This window comes from Leucoraja erinacea, chromosome 7 (assembly GCF_028641065.1).
Source record: "Leucoraja erinacea ecotype New England chromosome 7, Leri_hhj_1, whole genome shotgun sequence".
Classification (NCBI taxonomy): Eukaryota; Metazoa; Chordata; class Chondrichthyes; order Rajiformes; family Rajidae; genus Leucoraja; species Leucoraja erinaceus.
This window is the reverse complement of record NC_073383.1, coordinates 23,678,222-23,698,576: the sequence shown is the minus strand read 5'-3', so window position 1 is coordinate 23,698,576 and position 20,355 is coordinate 23,678,222. Positions and strand designations below refer to the sequence as shown.

The 20,355-nt window shown below is 38.5% G+C and overlaps 1 protein-coding gene across 1 annotated transcript in view; it reads left to right on the top strand.

The window, feature by feature from the left end:
* The window catches only part of rapgef4a (Rap guanine nucleotide exchange factor 4a), a 200,261-nt gene that overhangs the window by 163,177 nt on the left and 16,729 nt on the right, over positions 1 to 20,355 (top strand). Inside the window, exons 18-25 of the mRNA XM_055637971.1 lie at positions 1,390 to 1,478; positions 5,307 to 5,343; positions 5,611 to 5,689; positions 6,488 to 6,634; positions 7,514 to 7,611; positions 12,626 to 12,751; positions 19,169 to 19,347; positions 20,093 to 20,183. Coding sequence (XP_055493946.1) covers positions 1,390 to 1,478; positions 5,307 to 5,343; positions 5,611 to 5,689; positions 6,488 to 6,634; positions 7,514 to 7,611; positions 12,626 to 12,751; positions 19,169 to 19,347; positions 20,093 to 20,183 — 846 coding nt within the window. The remainder of the gene's footprint in view (positions 1 to 1,389; positions 1,479 to 5,306; positions 5,344 to 5,610; positions 5,690 to 6,487; positions 6,635 to 7,513; positions 7,612 to 12,625; positions 12,752 to 19,168; positions 19,348 to 20,092; positions 20,184 to 20,355) is intronic.

Below are 20,355 nucleotides of genomic sequence, written 5' to 3'. Positions count from 1 at the left end.
GGAAGTGATGCAGAAGTATGAAAACGCACACCTCTAGATTATATTAGATACAATACTATTAAGATATGGCAGCTATTACATATGATTCCAAGCAAGGAATATAAAATGCTTTTTCTATAATCTTCGATAAATGCATTTTGTACTTTGGTGGAATAATTTGCCCTTTTTGGTTTATCTTTGAACTTTTCATTCCCTGGGAACCACTTTATTCTTTTCTTTATTAGAAAAGGCGATTGGCAATATCACTGTTTCTAAACAATTAATATTCTGCCAGACACCAAACATGAACAAAGCTTAAGCTATAAAATTATTTTAATTTTGTAAATTTTGTTTTTTTTATAATCCAACTCGTATAAACTTTGGTTTCTATAAATAGTGAAGTGAATGTGAAATCGCCATCGTGGTAATGGACTAGCCAATAGTAATTAAGTCAATAGTAAACTTTAGTATATTGAAGATCACAAAATGCTGGAGTAACTCAGCGGGTCAGACAGCATCCCTGGAAAACTTGGATAGGTGACGTTTCATTTGGAACCCTTGTATTGAAACTGTAAATATTGTTTTACTTGCATTTACTCTGCATGCTTTTATAGATGCTGCTGTTTTGTTTAGTGAGTGTGAAAAAGTAGGCATGGATATTTAAAACATAATTGTAGGGAATGAATGCAGTTCAACAAGAACTACCCAGTCAAACACTAGATGGTGCACAAGTGTCATCTGTGGAACAGGTTTGTTTCACAGATCACATGCTCATTAACTAAGTTTATAAAAAGCTATGTTGTAGACACAGTATTGTCTATTAATTAATCAAGAAACCATGAAGTCTGGACTGTATTTCAAGACTTTGCATTTTGGAGCACATCCAATGAATGTTCTTTGTGTGGTTATGTTTAATGACTTGTTATGGTAATATCGGACAACAAATGGCTTAACAATGTGATAAATGAGAAGTAATATTCTGTCATAATTTTATAAAGTGATTGCTAATGCAGGGAATGAAATAGCTAGTATACAAGTGAAACTGAGGACACATTTTTTAAAGTTTTCATTCTGTTAACATTTGAGCATCATTATTTTTCTTTCACAATACAGAGAATATACAGGTATACTATATACATCCATCATTTTGAATTAGGTTGTAGTTTAAAGAAGTAACTGGAAGTGACATTCTTTGAATTCAATTTTTTTATTTTTCCATAAAATCTTTCCATAAAAATCAAATGAATACAAATGATACATACAATGATTCTGAAATAAACCAACCTCTGCTGTCAATAACATGGAATAAGATCTCTTTTCACTATTCAGTGATTTTATTAAAACTGAAAATAATCAAAATTGATTTGACAATTTGGAATGTACAGATGATTAATTCTCAGATTTTTGCAGGAGTTCTATGTATCTGTGTCTGATGATTCGCGAATGATTCCTGCTTTAAAGGAACAACTCCAAGAACTGGAGAAACTAGTAAAGCAAAAGTAAGTTTATTTTCCTAATTATTTATCACTTGGAAAGTTTGTTTAAAGCCTCTGTCCCACTTTCACAACCAAATTGGTGACCTCTGCCGAGTTTGCCCCTGACTCATACTCGCAGAATGGTCGCCTCAAGGCCGTAGGAGGTCATAGGGGGGCTTCGTAACTCTTCCTCGTGCTCGTGAGTGGTCTCCGCGTACTCGTGACCTCAAGTTGGTCGTGCCGTTTTTTCCAGCCTGAAATATAAATGTCCACGAGTAAAAAAAAAAAGGTTGGCATTGAAAAAATTGATACTTTTTACTCATAGGTAGGTCGTAGTAGGTGGTGATGGTAGTCGTAGATAGTCGTAGATAGTCGTGGGTCGGTAACTGGCCGGAGAAAAAAATGCTTTGGCGAGTCAACAAGACCTTGACATGTTTTTCAACTCGTCTAGCGTCTTCTAAACTCGTGGATTAGGTCGTCCAAGTGGGACAGGCCCTTTAGAAATCCTTCAATAATCCAAACCTTTATGATTTAGTTTTGTCCATAAACTGAAAATGTTTACAAACTCTCAGTACAATTGAATTTTGATTTAAGGTTAAGAATTATTTTTTTAAAACCCATTGTGGAATAACTATTTTATTTACTTTGAAACTAGAATTGAGGATAAAAATAATTCATTTTAACATTGGCAACATTAAAGTCCTAATTTTAAATATCAAAGATTATGTGGTAGTCATTATACTTATCACATTGTTTAAGGTACATACACAGGAATGTCTAGCTTAATTTAGTTTAGTGATACCGCAAGGAGGCAGGCCCTTTGACCCACCGAGTCCACGTCGACCAGTGATCCCCATACATTAGCACTATCTAGGGACAATTTACAATTTTTACTGAAGCCAATTAACCTACAAACTTATATGTCCTTGGAGTGTGGGAGGAAACTGAAGCACCTGGAGAAAACCCACACGATCATGGGAAGAAGGTACAAACTCCGTACAGACAGCACCCACCGTCAGGATTGAACATGGGTCTCTGGCGCTGTAAGGCAACAACTCTACTGCAGCAACACGGTGTCACCCCTAGCCTCAAATTTAGCTGGCAAACGTTATCTGCGATGAGGAAATATGTCTAATGAGTAACTTGATTCTGCTGAGAGCAATTGAATTATGAGCAGATGTCAAGATTTTTAGGAAGCTAGTGGTTAGATAGAACTCTTAAAGATAGCAGAGTCAAGGGATATGGGGAGAAGGCAGGAACGGGGTACTGATTGTGGATGATCAGCCATGATCACAGTGAATGGAGGTGCTGGCTCGAAGGGCTGAATGGCCTACTCCTGCACCTATTGTCTAATGTCTAAAAGAACCTCAGATGGCAATTCCCTGATTGGGTATGCATCCAGTCGTGCAGATTCCGGCAAATGATATGTGATTTTGCATGCATTTGCAGTGCACACTTACCACAATTACAACAGCAAAATTTGACCACATATCTGCTGTGGTGAGAAAGTTAAAACCAAATATATGATTGAAATCAGCCTGGACTGAACATCCAAAGTGTTGTTTTCTACATATAAAGATGATTTACTTTTCTCTGCACAGTTATCTTTAGAGCTTTTGTTCTGGATATGGCTGGGGAAATGTCGAAATTCAATCTCTGTTTACTCGATGACAACCATGCCGCTAAAAGTCTAAGCTTTCTTTTTAACTTTGTGTGTCAATAAGACCTTCAGCCACTATGCTAAGGAAAACAGATTAAAAGAATGAATGCAGCATTTCTAGAGAAAAGGAATAGGAGACATTTCGGGCTCAGATCTTTCTTCAGGCCGAGAGTCAGGGGAGAGGGAAACTAAAAGTAAGGAAAGGTGCAAAATAAATCAGAGCCGGCTCTGATTTGTGTTGTATCTTTTGATATCTCTACCTTTCCTCTCACTTGACTCTCAGTCCGAAGAACGGTCTCGACCTGAAATGTCACTTATTCCTTTTCTCCAGAGATGCTGTCTGACCTGCTGAGTTGCTCCAGCATTTTGTGTGTATCTTCGGTGTAAGCCAGCATCTGCAGTTCCTTCCTACACAAAATCATTAGTACATTGGGCTGGAGCATGTGTTTCATGTACAGTTCTTATGTTTAACATCCAAAAAACATGTTTTTAGTTTTAAGTGTGCTTGCTGAAATTCCTAAAGCTTTCTCAATAAAATTATAAAATTTGAAAAATTATATTGCAAAACATAGAGCCTAATTATATTGCAAAACATAAAACATGATTTTGTACACTTCACTGATTTTTTTGGTGTTGTCATTGCCTTATTATTAACAATAATTGCAGTGTGCTTTATAATAGATCTAGAAATAAGGCTCAATTGATATACTGTGCATACTGTAGTTTTGATCTGAGCTCATCAGGAAAGTTTAAAAGGAATGCAAAGTGCAGATGAGCAACAATTACAGAGGGGGGGGGGGGGGGGGGGAGGGGGGAGGGGGGGGGGGGGGGGGGGGGGGGGGGGGGGGGGGGGGGGGGGGGGGGGGGGGGGGGGGGGGGGGGGGGGGGGGGGGGGGGGGGGGGGGGGGGGGGGGGGGGGGGGGGGGGGGGGGGGGGGGGGGGGGGGGGGGGGGGGGGGGGGGGGGGGGGGGGGGGGGGGGGGGGGGGGGGGGGGGGGGGGTGGGGGGGGGGGGGGGGGGTGGGGGGGGGAGAGGGGGAATATAGTTGTTTGCCCTGAATTCAATGATAGGTCAACAGACAGCATTATTCATTACAAAACGAACTTCTGACTGCTAAAATGTTTTGTTCCAATTTAACTCTGACAATTAGTCTATATTCCTTTGGATTAATATTTCTTAAGGGCCTGAAAAATATCTTTATTTTTACTGCCAATTGATTTTGGAGACAAAAATAGGGATATGAATCTTGAAACTAGAAATATTTTGGAAATAATCTTTTCTCATGAAGTTTCTCTCAACCTTGGAAACATAGATGTGAAATAAAGTTATTTCCATTTTATATTTGTGAAAAAAATTCACAATTTCATCTTTTCTAAGATGAATTCTAATATCCATAAACATTGCACCAAATGGCAGAAAATAATGTAATACACAGCTTAGAAATAACTGAAAACAAGTCTGTAACTTCCTTTTGCTCTGGTATTTTATTTCATTGTTCACATGTTTAAATTATGATGTTTTATTTTTAGTTGTCTACTGTATTGCTAGCAAAGCACCAAGGCAAATTCCTTGTATGTATACATACTTGGCTAAAAAAATAAATTCAAATCAATTAAATTAAATTCAAAATGTTTCTTTAATATATAAAAATGTTGTATGTTTGCATTAATAATTCACTCTTTGTGAATATTAACCAAAGGTAAAAGAGACTTGTCCAATTGTCAGAGTTAAATGGAATTAGTATAGATAAAAAGTTGATAGTTGGCATGGATGTGATGTATTAACCTCTGAGCTATTCTGGAAGCAAAAATGGCCACAGCAATCCTCCATCTTATTACTCATCCCTTAATTGTAATATTATCTTCAGCTATCAGCAGCCTGCAGCACAGTATCATGAGAATAGTAATGCAGACATAAAAATTACATGCAACAATTAGTAGTTTTACCCAGCAGCTGGATGCTTTGGTTCCAAATTTACCTTGACCTCTTGATGGTTCTAGTTCCTAGACTCATTGATTCTTTTTTGTAGGAGACAAATGTTGACACAAAAAATTGTTCTGTCATTGATTGGCATAAAATTGTGGTAACCAACATATTATGCTCACATCGTCGTAACATATTTTTCTCTGATTAATTGCCTTCTTTTTGTTTTCATTATGTTGCACCAGCTAACAATGAATTTCTTTTATATAGCTCCGAAGAAGGAAATGGCAAGACGTCACAGAAAAAGGTACCAATAAAATAACAATCTAAAGTTGAACCAATTAATTTACTGTGTAAAAATATTTGATTACATACTTTTCAAAGTATGAATCTAGTGCCATGTATTTGTTAATATTAAGAGTAATTTAGTTTAAAAGCATAACTACATTTATAAAAGGATATATGTACATAAATATACCTAAGTTAGCTGATCATTAGTCATTATTTTTCTGATTGTTGGGTTTCTGAAACTTGATCCCAATTAAAGATAAAATCTTTTTTTGTATAATTACAGCACAAAGTTATTTTACGCCAGTTTAGTTTTGGTGAGGATAGACTTCAAAAGAGACAGCCCATAAGAAGTGTGAATGAAAGTAAGTTCAAAGTATTTTGTTGTCAAACAGACCCATAAAATGCTGATTTTTTTTTCCCTGCTTGGATGATTTTGGGAAGCATATGCCATGGTAGAATGTTTAAACACGTTCTTAAGAGCTTTATTCCTGAACCTACTAGACAGAGACACTTGATTGTACTCTTCAAAATCATTCATGCCTTCAGTTACATGTAAGTATTTCAGACCGTGCATGAGAAAGATTCAGCGGTTGCTCATTTAAATCAAGAGTACCAAACTAGGGTTGAATTTTCAGAACATAATAGTTTAATCATATAACTTGTAGAATGAGATTTTGAGAGGTGTAATAAAAATGAATTTCTACTGTCTTTCAACAAAATATTGAAAACAAAGTTGATGGCAATTTCACAGAGTAATTTGCATTTGTGTTTATGCATAAGCTGACCTCTGGTATGCTTGTTAATTTGCTGTAGTTCATAGAGCCTGCTTTTTAATTTGGCAATTTTTATTACAATTTTGCTCTACACCACATATACGGGCTGTTATTTTAGAGACCTCCAAAGTGTTGGCCAGTCCAGAAATGGTAAAGAAGGTCTCACTGATAATATAACTGTTTCATTCAGCTTGTGGAGCACTGGTCCATGAAGTACATCTGGGCTATACATCTGTTGGCTGATGCCAAAGGCCAATCAAACTTCCTGCCCAGAACCTCCACTTTTAATTCCTGGGGTTGCAGTCTTGACTAGTTCTGTTTTCAGCTATTTTGTGGACTTTTTCTCACATTCTCACAAAGTTGTTAAATCGTTCATGTTCTTTCTAGTTCTCTTTAAGGTTTACTGCATTGATCATAGTTACATCACAATCCGTGTGGTCGTAGCAGCTTCTGTAAGGGATATCATCAGTGCTGTAACAGACAAGCTTGGATCAGTGGAAGATCCAATTCTTGTGAAAATGAGCTCAGCTGGAGGTATTGTATTTAATATGCACCGTATAAGATAAAGCTTTTGAAATTTCTGGTTGGCCTGAAGGGGCTGTTTCCATGTTGTATAACTCTATGAAAGAAATTTGTTGTTTTATTTTTCATTAAAAATGAAGTAGTGCTTGAAGGATTACAAGGAGTGAGAATAAACCGATCGTTAAACTTATCCGATCAACCAGATAGCGATTCATTACTGATGTCACTGTATTTAGGTTGAATATTGCAAAATTTGAACTACTAATTTACATATAGTTTTGCATCATAAAATATCAGTAGTAATATTAATATCCTTTTGAACATTCCTCTTTGTAGGCTCCTTTCTGGGATCCAGTATAGTTTAGATAAGAGGACAGGTTGGCAGCCTACTTTCAAGGATGGGTCAATACATCCTCTCAAACCAATAGGCTAATTGATTACTGTAAATTATTCCTTGAAGGTAGGTGTCAAAATAATTGAAGGGGAACTAATGGGGTTTAAAAGATAACTAGCACCTGTGCCCTAGAGGAATAAGGAAATGAGAAGGGGACTGGTGGGAAGGCCCTACTGCTACCAGACATGGCCCTGATAAGTCAAATGGCCTATTTCTGTGTTTTAGTAAATAAGTAAGCTATTGAAGTAAGAACATTATGCTGGCTGGATAATTCATCCAGTTAATTTTATTTTATCTTTCCCATTTTCCATGGGAGTAATTGGCTTGTCAATTCATCATCTTTACTTGGTTTGGAAGGGGGTACCATATGGTATGGTCCCCAGTGTGACCGAGCACCTGTGACAGTAACATTTCAATATTCTTAAATCAATCTACATTGCATTGTAGTAAGGATAATATCATTTAGAGTCTATTTAATTGTTCCCTGTTTATTTCAGAAAAAATTGTGTTGAATCCAAGTGATATTTCAGTTTTTACAACAACAAATGTAAATGGACGTTTGTTTGTATGCCCAAGGGAACAATTTGATACTCTGGTATGTATCTTCTTTTCCATTTATCTAACTGTGTGCAAGTTCTCTTATTGCCTGCTTTAGCACTTTTCTTTCAAAGTATGAAAGTATGTCAAGCTTTTTCAAAGAAATACATGGTATGACTAGACATTAATCAATCTGATGCATATTCACTTTTGCAATTGAGAATCCAAACAGAATATTTATATTACCTACTTTAATTTAAAAATCTGCAAGTCTGAATTACCATAAGATTAGTCACTATTATTTTGCAGTCTAATATCACAAATGATATAATTACTGGGTATTTAATCAGACAACAATCCTATTATTGATATTGGGAGATAAGTAACAATGTTATCTGAGATAATTGTGAGCTAAGTTGAATACTGAAGAAGGGTCTCAACCCGAAACGTCACCCATTCCTTCTCCAAAGATGCTGCCTATCCCACTGAGCATTTTGTGCCTATCTTAAGTTGAATACTACATAATTTTAGCAACACTGGGCCCTCTGATGCCTGCACTGAACCTTCCCCTAGGCTCCATGCCATTGTATATATACAGATTTAAAAATACTGGATTGATAATTTTAAAGACTTCAAATTTGATCTTCTGGTTCATTGGTGAATACTGTATGTTTTCAGCTTTGCTAATTGCCAAGAGAAAACAACAAATGCAGGAACATAAAAGGAGGTCGATCTAACACTGAATGTAAAATCAGCATACAGTAGAATACGGAGAACTATTAGTAGTATTGGGGAAAAGGGAGGAAAATTGGAGAGAAGACAAGGTGCAACAAAAAATATTTTTTTTTTTCACAGGATGAATAATAGACTTGACCAAGCCCTGTGTTTACTCTCTCCTTTCTGCAGGACTGCCACGGGTACACTAACCTTTTGCAACTGTAGCACAAATTGAGCTCCAAGCATCTCTGCATGGAGCAAAATACAAAGAGCTGGGAGAACACACCAGATCAAGGAGTCAGGTGGAGGGAAAGGACAAACGACAACGTTGTTCGTCCTTTTCTTCCACAGATGCCGTCTGACACATCGAGATTCACCAGCACTTTGTTTTTGCACAAGATTCCAGCATCTGCAATTTCTTGTGTCTGTCTGCCTGGAGCTCAGTCTGCCCTGCAAGGTTGGAAAAGTGTTAAGGATTGGGCCCTCTTTATTCCTACCAAAATATAATGCTCCATGTTTCTAGGAATTACATTTCACCTGCCATTTATCCACCTTTTTTTATCAGCGTCTCTATCTCATCAAGATCTGTTACAATCCTCCTCACAGAACACTACACACACCCAAGTCATCTGCACTTTGGAAGATGTCCGTGTATGCTGACGTCGTCATTAATGTATATTAAGAAAAGCTGTCCTAGAACTGACCCTTGTGAAACACTAACCGTGTGTCTGTGTGTGTGTGTGTTGTGTGTGTGTGTGTGTTTGCGTGATGTGTGTGTTGTCTGCGTGATGTGTGTGTGTGTGTTGTCTGTGCGTGATGTGCATTGTGGCTGTGTGTTGTGTCTGTGGTGTGGGGGAGGGAGGGAGATAAGGGAGAAAGGGGAGAAGGGAATGAGGGAAGTAGAGAAAGAAGGGAGTAGGGAAGTAGAGAAAGAAGGGAGGGAGGGAAGGAGAGAAGGGAGGGAGGGAAGAAGGGTAGGGAGGGATAGAAGGAGAGAAGGGAGGGAGAGGGCCGGCGGCAGGAGCGGATGCCGGGGTCCGGGCTGATGGGTGAGACTGTGAGTTGAGGCCGAGGTTTGTAAACGTTACTCCAACCCTCCGGCCCGGCCCTCCCTGTAGTGTTCACTGCGTCTTCCCGGGGAGAGCGAGGGGTGGAGCCGGGGCTGTGTGCGTGAAGCACAGCGACTGGAGGGGCAGGAGCGCTGTCACCTCCCCCTTCTCCATTCCCCCTCACACCCCCTCCCCATCTACCTCTTTCTTCCCCCTCTACTCTCTCTCCACCCCTCTCTCCCCCCTCCACCCGGGGTAGATCTACCTGAGCCGAGAGTAGATTACTCTGGCGCAGGCCCCCCCTTAGTCGCGGGGCCCAATTGGGAACAATTGGTCCATTCGGCTTAAGGCCGGCCCTGCTAACATCGATCATAAACTATTACATGACATCTAATCAACTACCATTTGGACATACATACAGACCACATCATGCTGTTAGTGCCTTTTCAATTTTGTCTGTGATAATCAGGCATTTCAGAATAGTAGAGTAGACAAAGAAACTCAGCGGGTGCAGCAGCATCTATGGAGCGAAGGAAATAGAGAATAGTAGAGATTTTATTGTAACTTGATAACTGAATGAAGGGATTATAAAATATTTAACTTTAAATATATTTATCAAAAGAAATAAAAATGCTACTTTCACTTACCTCTTCCATCTAAGTTGGTGACGCTGATCATATGAATGTGTCCATACTTCAAATGCCACCCCTGACTAATGTAACCAAGTCCAGCTGTAGAACAAGAGATCAGATGCAGCCAAATTTGATCTCCACATTCCTCAGTAGTTAGAAAGTGTCAGGACGTGCTGACACATGTGCTGCTTTCAGCCAGCTGTCCTCAATGGAAGTGCTGGGTGAATAAGTTCATAGTTATACAGGGCGGGCAGGGGCTATTTGGCCCACAGAATCCTACACTAACCCCATTCTGTTGATTTTTCTGGGCATTTAAAGATCTTCTGACTAAGCCTCACCAACTGAATATCTACAGCAGAACATTTGGGACAAAGACCTGGGCCAATTTGTTTTTTTGCCTTTTTATTAACCCCTAAATGATTTGATCCTTGACCTGAGACAAAACCTCCTGCATGGTAATCGTAACACTTTTCAAGGAAGACGACGTCTTTTGACTCTGCATTAGAAATAATAATGAGCTGAATAATCTTTTATATTCTCGCAACCTACTCCAATTCCATGTGCACCAATTTTCCTCATTAATATGCCCAGATAGGTGAATCAAGGATCAGAGGACATACGTTTAAGATGAAGGGGAAAGGATTTAATAGGAATCTAAGCGGTAACTTTTTTACACAAAGGATGGTGGATGTATGAAACGAGCTGCCAGAAGAGGTTGTTGAGGCTGGGACTATCCCCACACTTAAGAAGCAGTTAGACTGGTACATGGATAAGACAGGTTTGGAGGGATATGGACCAAATGCTGGCAGGTGGGACTAGTGTAGCTAGGACATGTTGGACGTTGTTGCCAAATTGGGCCGAAGGGCCTGTTTCAACACTGTGTCACTCTATGACTTTATGGCGCTAACGTAATAGCAACCCATCTCCTTTGCAAATTCATTTTTTTCAACCCAATATATTGATATTGAAAGCACCCTGCCACCATGACAGCGCTGTTCTCTCACCATTTCTTCAGCATCAGATGAAATGAGCCCAAGCATCTGTTGCTATCTTGAAGAATTTGTCTTGATCATCTCAAAGAGCCAGAAAATCCACATGCGTCGAAAAACCTGCAATTATTTCTTGATTCTTAATTCTCCCTTTTCTGTTGTTACCTGGTGTCTTTGTAGTTAGCATGGATTCTGAAGCCATCAATTAAACAGATATGATCTTCAAAAACACCCAACTTAATTAACATCATTTTATTTCTAAGTCCATTCACATCCTGCAAGCAGACTGGAATTAGTTTCCATTGTGACAATGTATCCTCTGCATTTGTGCTCATGTCCACTTTCAATTAACTCCTATTTGACAAGTTGTGTTCTGTGTTTTGATGAAAGGTTGTCAACCTGAAATTTTAACTTGGTTTCTCTCTTCAGATGCTGCCTGACCAATGCTGTATTTCTAACTCCTATTATTTTTGTTCAGATTTCTAAAATCTGCAGTATTTTGCTTTTAGCAAATCCTGCTTCATTTTGTTTGCTCTTTGATCAAATCTATCTATTTATTCCATTCGTTTTTTTTGGAATTGTGATCCAGTGAGGAGGAGAGTCCTATCCAGTCATCGCGTTTAGGTTACATTATCTTTTTGTGCTTTTGGAGTGTCTTTCTGACATCGAGGTATCAATTATAACATTTTCAATGGTAGACAAGGGGACCAGTAGTGATTCACACATTTTGCATGTCATCTTGCTCCTCTTAGTTCAAGTCAAGTGGTTCAATGGTACTACTTTATCACATGTACCAAGGTACAGTGAGATTTATTTTTGTATACAGTTCGGTACAAGGATCACCATACATAAGCATTTGGATACATCATGGAGAGCATCTCAGATACAGTACATGTACAGCAGTAGTATACTGGGAACCGTATACAGCGTAGCCAGATTTGACACCATTTTCAAGTCCCAGTTGTTATAGGTGTAGAGTTTATTGGTTTGTAGAATTTATAGGTTTACAGCCAGTATTATGGCTGTCCTTTTAAATCAGATGGGGACCTCTGACCATAGTAGTGAGAAGTTGAAAATGTCTGCAATATCTTCAGGTAGTTCCACGCAAGTCTTGAGAATGAGGCCAGGTTGACCATCGGGGCAGACACCTTCAGATGTAGTTCCATTATTTCCCAGCCAATTGCCCATCCACCACATTCTGTAAACTTTAGTTCATCTAAAATTCTACTGCTAAGCCAATCTACTGCAAGATCCTGCTTCCATTTGTCCTACATCAGGGCCCACTTCTTCTGAACACCAAACAATACGATCAGGAATACTACAATTCTTCAACTCTGATAGATGATCTTTGGCATGTTTGGCACAGACATTGTGGGCCAAACAAGACCTGTTCTTGCGTTGTATACTGTTCTATGTTCTAACTCTCCACCATACGCTTCCTTTACAAGTCTCTTAGAATCCAGCTTTGAGCTTTGTCGTACCTCCAAATACTCCACCTTTAGATTGAGTATTTTTAATTACCAATCTGAGAGTTGTTTTGTGATAATTAATATATCATGTGATGATTGATATATCATTATTGCTACTGTGTTTTATCTGTCGGTCGGTTATTCAGATGGAAATAACCCAGTAATGCTATCATTTTGCATCTATAGATACCTTTTATTTGGTTTGGCTTTTTCTAGATGCCGTTGCCAGATCAGGAGGGTCCATCTATTGGAACTATGGCGACTTTTGAGTTGATGAGTTCGAAAGATTTAGCTTACCAGATGACAATTTATGACTGGGAGTTGTTCAACTGTGTACATGAGGTACAGTAAGAGTTTTAGCTTACCCAAACAAAATAAATCTTTCGAAATTAAAGTTGTTTTAATTTTAATTTAAAAAAATCGATGCCCAATAAACATTTATTCAAATGTTTCCTTTTAATTTACCCTCAAAATCTCTCCTTTCCAGCTTTCTGCCCCTCCCCCCCCCCCCCCCCCCCCCCCCCCTCCCCCCCCACACACACACACAATCAAACTGAAGGAGGATCTCAACCTGAAACGTCACCTATTCATGTTCTCCAGGGATGCTGCCCGACCTGCTCAGTTACTTCAGCATTTTGTGTTATTTTGTGTATTAACCAGCATATGTAGTTCTTTGTTTCTACCTACATGTCAAAATGTGCCATAGAAATCAGCTTAAAATCGTCTTTGTTCCTTTAAAAAGTCCTTATCTTTGAAACGTATACATATTTCATCCCGTATTCCATACTATTTCCTTTTTAAGTGATGCCAGAAGAACACCTATTTTTCTTTGAGATAGCACTATTAATCCGGTGCGGATGGGATATCAATTGAATTACAATAGCACTGCCATAGGTAATGCATCTGTGTAGTTTCTGCCCAAAAGATTTGCTCAAATCCCTGAAGTAGAAACATAGAAAATAGGTGCAGGAGTAGGCCATTTGGCCCTTCGAGCCTGCACCGCCATTCAATATGATCATGGCTGATCATCCAACTCAGTATCCTGTACCTGCCTTCTCTCCATACCTCCTGATCCCTTTAGCCACAAGGGCCACATCTAACTCCCTCTTAAATATAACCAATGAACTGGCCTCAACTACCTTCTGTGGCAGAGAATTCCACAGATTCACCACTCTCTGTGTGAAAAATGTTTTTCTCATCTTGGTCCTAAAAGACTTCCCCCTTATCCTTAAACTGTGACCCCGTGTTCTGGACTTCCCCAACATCGGGAACAATCTTCCTGCATCTCGCCTGTCCAACCCCTAAAGAATCTTGTAAGTTTCTATAAGATCCCCCCTCAATCTTCTAAATTCTAGCGTGTACAAGCCGAGTCTATGCAGTCTTTCTTCATATGAAAGTCCTGCCATCCCAGGAATCAGTTTGGTGAACCTTCTCTGTACTCCCTCTATGGCAAGAATGTCTTTCCTCAGATTAGGAGACCAAAACTGTACACAATACTCCAGGTGTGGTCTCACCAAGGCCCTGTACAACTGCAGCAGAACCTCCCTGCTCCTATACTCAAATCCTTTCATTATGAATGCTAACATACCATTCCCTTTCTTCACTGCCTGCTGCACCTGCATACCTACTTTCAACGACTGGTTTACCATGACACCCAGGTCTCGTTGCATCTCCCCTTTTCCTAATTGGCCACCATTCAGATAATAGTCTACTTTCCTGTTCTTGCCACCAAAGTGGATAACCTCAGATTTAACCACATTTGACTGCATCTGCCATGCATTTACCCACTCACCCAACCTATCCAAGTCACCTTGCAGCCTCCTAGCATCCTCCTCACAGCTAACACTGCCCCCCAGCTTCGTGTAATCTGCAAACTTGGAGATGTTGCATTCAATTCCCTCAATTCCCTCATCCTCATTCCCTCATGTCTGCCAGCCAGTTCTCTATCCACATCAATACTGAACCCCCAATACCGTGTGCTTTATGTTTGCATACTAATCTCTTATGTGGGACCTTGTCGAAAGCCTTCTGAAAGTCCAGATACAACACATCCACTGGTTCTCCCTTATCCTCTCTACTACAGGTAGTTACATCCTCGAAAAATTCTATAAGATTCGTCAGACATAATTTACCTTTCATAAATCCATGCTGACTTTGTCCAATGATTTCACCACTCCAAATGTGCTGCTATCCCATCTTTAATAACTAATAGCATTTTCCCCAGTGCCGATGTTAGACTAACTGGCCTGTAATTCCCAGTTTTCTCTCTCCCTCCTTTTTTAAAAAGTGGGGTTACATTAGCTAGGATACAAGTAGGATTTGTATCCATAGTTTCTGGCTTGGATGAAGCTTCTACTAAATGCAACTTTTTTCCTCGTGTCAGAACTTCAAATCTTGCATTCTATGTGCTAATTAACCAACTTCCCCAACATGTCCCTATCTCCACCAAAGAGAATTTATGCATCAAAAACTTAGTCTTCTTTGTTCTTCTGCTTCTTTTGAGATGTTATTACTTTGTGCATTTTTTTTCTTTTCCATGCTGCTATGCAAATTATGACTTTACAGTTTTCAGTGAATTTTGGCATAGATATTAGAAACTAAAAACATTCATTTGCTGCCCATAGTTTCTGCCCATTACACAGGCTCCTGTACATTTTGCCATAGTCTTCCAATACTTTAATTTACTTTTATCAAATGCCTCTGCATATACATTTCCATCTCATGTTATGGCAATTCAATCATTATTTGTTGTCCTCTTCAGAATGTAGAGAGATTCTCAGGAAATATGGTGCAATTTGCATGCATGTTTATGCTAGGAAGTAATATGTTGGTTGAAGAAGGGACCCAACCCAAAACATTGTCTGTCTATTTCCTTTATATGCTGTCTGACCTCCTGCATTTCTTCAACAATTTTTTGTTTTTTTGGTGCTCAAGATGCCAGCATCTACAGTCTTTTGTGTCTCCATAATAGGCTGGATGCATTTTGACATGAATTATCATATTTAAATATTTCCGCAGCATGGATTCAGTCATTTTATTCCAGCTGTTTTAAGTTCACTGCCCCAGAACCTTGTTGCTATAGGAGTTTAGATGCAAGATGATATATTTTTCAACTACTTGAACTTACGGTCTGAAACTACAACTACTTAATTTAAAAGTCAATAAACAGACATGGACCAAGAACAAAACTGGTGGTACAACAAAATAGATTACTTAAAAAAAATGTTTCCATACAATGCAAAGGACTAGTGTTTCGTATCAACATGGCTGTATGTTTAAAGCAGAGATTCTTGCTACGTTGCCAGGAGCCCAAATACCTCCATTTCTATTTTTAGATGTGCATTTATATTAAAATGAAGAATGTCTAATGAAAGTACATATGTGGTCAGACAGGAATTGCAATTCAGGGTAAAGATTAAGAATTAATCTAGTTAATTTTTTTAATTACCTAGGTTTTCATACAATAATTTTCTCAATTTTAATTATAAAATATATTTGTATACTACGTTTAAATGTGAAACAAATGCTCTGTTAATACTTTGCATAATCTACCAGGTTTCAGTCAGAAGCAGAATACTGTTGATCATACTGTAGGTTATAAATTACTGAGCATATTCATAAAATACCAGACAAGTAGCTGACAGAGGGAGTAAGTGAGAGAGACAGATAGTGAGAGCCATTTTTTACTCAATCACTTGTACTTCATATGCAAATTTTAAAAATAATAAGAAAAAGTTGCCGACCTGATATAACTCTTACCCTTTGAGAACTTGTAAAGTCCTTCAGATCGCCATGAAATCCCTTTGCATTGGCTGCAGCACCATGATTCCAAAAATAAGCACCACAATTCCAATGATAATCAGAGTGAGATTGCCCAACACTTATCTCAGCTTTGGCAAAGCTATCAATTTACCTTCATGACATCTCCTTTCCAGAATAACTGAATTAATCAATTTCATCCCTTTCAGGAACCCAGTTAATCAAATATGTATCTTTCACACTAACGTAAGTGCTCCAGCAAGCAAAGAATATTTCACATTGGAGACATCTGCTAATGGTGGCTTAAAATAATCGATTAAGTTGCTGACTTAGCTCCTTTTAAGATAAAATAGAATTATCTGAAATACATAGGCAGTTGATATATTTAATTTCTGAACATTTGTTGAACAATTGCTTTAATTATTTTCCAAAAAATGCAAATACTGTTTAGGGTATTTAGAGTTGTATTAATCCTTGCCAAATGACACAATGTGGATTGTGATCTCATTGTATCTTTATGATGCTGCTTTATGCAGGTAGATGGATGTATTTAGTAAAATGTACTTGAAATGACAGATCACATCTCATAGATAATGAAAGTATTTTGGTGCCTGAATGTGTGACCAAACTTCTTATGTTACATATATAACCCAAAATTAACTGCTGCTAACACATGCTTCGCACACACTACCCTACCTAGCCTGATATGTGTGCTTCCTTATAACTACTAATATAATTGTTTTAATAAATAAAAAATTATGATATTTGGTTGTATAGTACGTTTGCTTGTTTGCTTTCTTCTATCAAAAAATTGATAGCTGGAAACAAAATATGAGCCAGCATATGATAAGAGCTGTGCAAGCATGAAAAAGGATGTGATTAGCAAAAGTAAGCAACTGAGTTAACATTTCAGTTAAATAACCCTTTGTTACTTAATGGCTGAGAAAGGAAAAATCAAAATGGAATAAATAAATGACAAATATATTCCATTTACCCTTACAATAAAAGACAGAATAAACATTACAGATCTGATGAAAATTGGGATTTAATGTCATTAATATTTCATACAGGGAACTAAATGGAGGGATGTCTTGAAACAAAAAGCTGGCAAATCCCTTGAGACAGACCTCCTTACGGTTCTGGGTGGCTCTAGCCCACGGCGACGGAGAGGAACGTGGAGTCAGTGTTGCCCCCACACTCCCTGGAGTCGCTGATGCCCTATGATTTGGGTTTTTAAGAGATGGTCACAAAGATAATCAGTACATTTATTATGTTTAAAAAAGAACTGCAGATGCTGGTAAAATCGAAGGTAGACACAAATGCTGGAGAAAGTCAGCAGGTGAGGGAGCATCTATAGAGAGAAGGAATTGGCGATGTTTTGGGTCTGAAGAAGGGTCTCGACTCAAAACGTCACCAATTCCTTCTCTCCATAGATGATGCTTCATGCGCTGAGTTTCTCCAGCATTTTGTGTCTACCAGTACATTTATTATGATCTGCTAAGTTTTTGGGCAGATTGAAATACCTGTGGTAAAATCCCTATCCTTCAAAAACAGGCAAAAGAGAAACTAAAGAACCTGGAGTCAGTCAGTCAGAGTTCAGTACCAGGAAATAGTTTACATCTATTCGGGAAGTGGTAAAAGCGAACTTATAAAATCATCACTTAAGAAGGAAAGATCAATTTTGTTATCAAAGGGAAATCCTATGTGATAAGATTCAACAGAATAGAAGCCTGTAGCTATAGTATTTAAGATTTTCAAAAGGTACTTGAAATGGTGCCATATGAAAACTTGTGAGGGAAATGTTCAATGGCTTGTGATAATATGTTAACATAAACAGAGGATTAGCCAAAGAAGAGAAGATAAATACATTAATTATTAAGATTAGCAAGCAGATACTCGTGGGTTGGCTAAAGGATTCCTACACAGGCTTGAGTTCCTTACACGCTTATATTATGACATGGTTGGAGAGACCAAGTTCAATGTATTTTAGTCTGCCAGTGATATATAATCTGGTGGTAAAGTCAGCTGAGGACAGAGCATGTAATGTGCTCCTGGATGATAAAGAAAGAAGTTAGCAAATGTTTATGTTTCTTGTTGTTGCGTGTACAGAGATACAGTGAAAAGCTTTGTTTTGCATGCTAACCAATCAAATCAGCTAATACTATACATTGATACAATCAAGCCAAACTCAAGTCAAGTCGGTAGAGCAAAGGAAAAGATACAGAGTGCAGAATATAGTTCTCAGCATTGTTGTCCAATACTTCCTGGGATAGCCAAATAGCCACACTGGGGTAAAGGTGAATTGGATAGTACTCATATGGGGAGAATGTGAGGTTATTCAATTTCAATGAGCTATTGGTCTTCAAAAGGGTTTGGATGTCAACATTTACAAATTAATGGAACATGCTGTTTTGCTATGTTCAATAAATATGTCATTAAATTCTCTAAATTTAGGTAACTAACCTACTAACAACTTTCCCCTCTCTTCCCTGTGCCCTACCTAAATTCACACCCACTTCTCCTGTTTTCCCTTCTGGGCCCACTTTCATCTATATTCCTTTCTCTGGCTTCTCAATTCGCACTTCTATTGCTATCTCACGATTTTTGACTTTTCATACCTGGTCTTTGTCCGACCCTCTATTAAAGCCGCCTCTCAACTGTATTCACCTATCATTTGCTAACTACTGTCCTGCTCCCAGCTCTCTTCCAGCTTTCTCCACCCACCTCCCCCACCACCACAATCAGTCTGAAGAAGAGACCCAACCCGAAACGTCACCCATCCATGGTTTCCAGACATGTTGCCTGACCCACTGAGTTACTCCAGTACTTTGTGTCTTTTTTTGCAAATCAACATCTGCAGTACCTTATATTTCCATATTTGAAAACATAGTGATTTGACTGTATTTCATTATGCCACAGCAAGCGGGCTTCAGATTGAAATTACAAAGTGCGCTGGTGATAATTGTAAATACAAATGTACTCATTGTCTTTCTCCCTTAGCTGGAATTAATTTATCACATCTTCGGAAGGCATAATTTCAAGAAAACAACAGCCAATCTTGACCTGTTTCTGCGACGATTCAATGAAATTCAGTTCTGGGTAGCAACAGAAATCTGCTTATGTTCGCAGCTCAGCAAACGGGTTCAGCTGTTGAAGAAGTTTATCAAGATTGCAGCCCAGTAAGCCTGGATAAAATTTGTATATGAAAGCAATTTTGTTTAATAGTCTACTGCTCCTATTTTGATTTTGTTTTCCCCCAGTTACTTTACCTCCCAGTTTAAACTATGGGTTTGTGTGGAGTAACACCCCTCTCCTCCCCACTGCCCCCACCCATACCAGGTTTTGTACTGTTCAGCTTGTAATCTGTGCCCCCACATTCTGTTGCCAAGCACAATATTTCAGCAGTGGTCAGTATGGGTTTGGGTGTTTTCCTAACCATCCTTAAATGTCTCTTTTAGTCACCATTTGCTGTCTCATCTGCAGATAATATTGGGCCATGTAAACAACCTGTCAATTCTTTTGATGAGAAAAGATAGATTAATATAGACGCAGACTCTAGCCTTGAATTGGTGAAGGGGAGGGTGAATAAAAAATGGGATGTTCTCAGATGGTGTGCCATAAAGCATGACTTTGGTATTTAATATTTTATACTAAGCAATAGGTAATTTAAAGTAAATTTACATAAGTGAATGGTACAATCTGTAAGTATTCCATTAGCCAGGGCTGATGTGTACTGAACATAATTATTGAGCATTGCATGGAAAAAGTCCAAAATGGATTGGTCATTGCATACTACTTTTTGTGGAATGTAGTTGTATTTAATCCATTTGATGTTGACATTTGTGTGTAAGAACTGCACAAAAGTATGAGAAATATTGTGGTGCAATGTACTAATCACAATGCATTGTTTTTATTATTTTTCAGTTGCAAAGAATATAGGAACTTGAACTCATTTTTTGCTCTAATCATGGGATTGGGCAATGTAGCTGTTAGTCGTCTCACACAGACTTGGGAGGTATGGTATTTTCATTAACTTTTTTTCAGTGGGGATAATGCTAATGCCTCCAGAGGAAATGAGGTTAGGTGTTTGTATACTTTGATGTACAATATCTATGCATTTAATGTATTTAATGTAATAATGTATAATAGACACAAAATGCTGGAGTAACTCAGCGGGACAGGTAGCA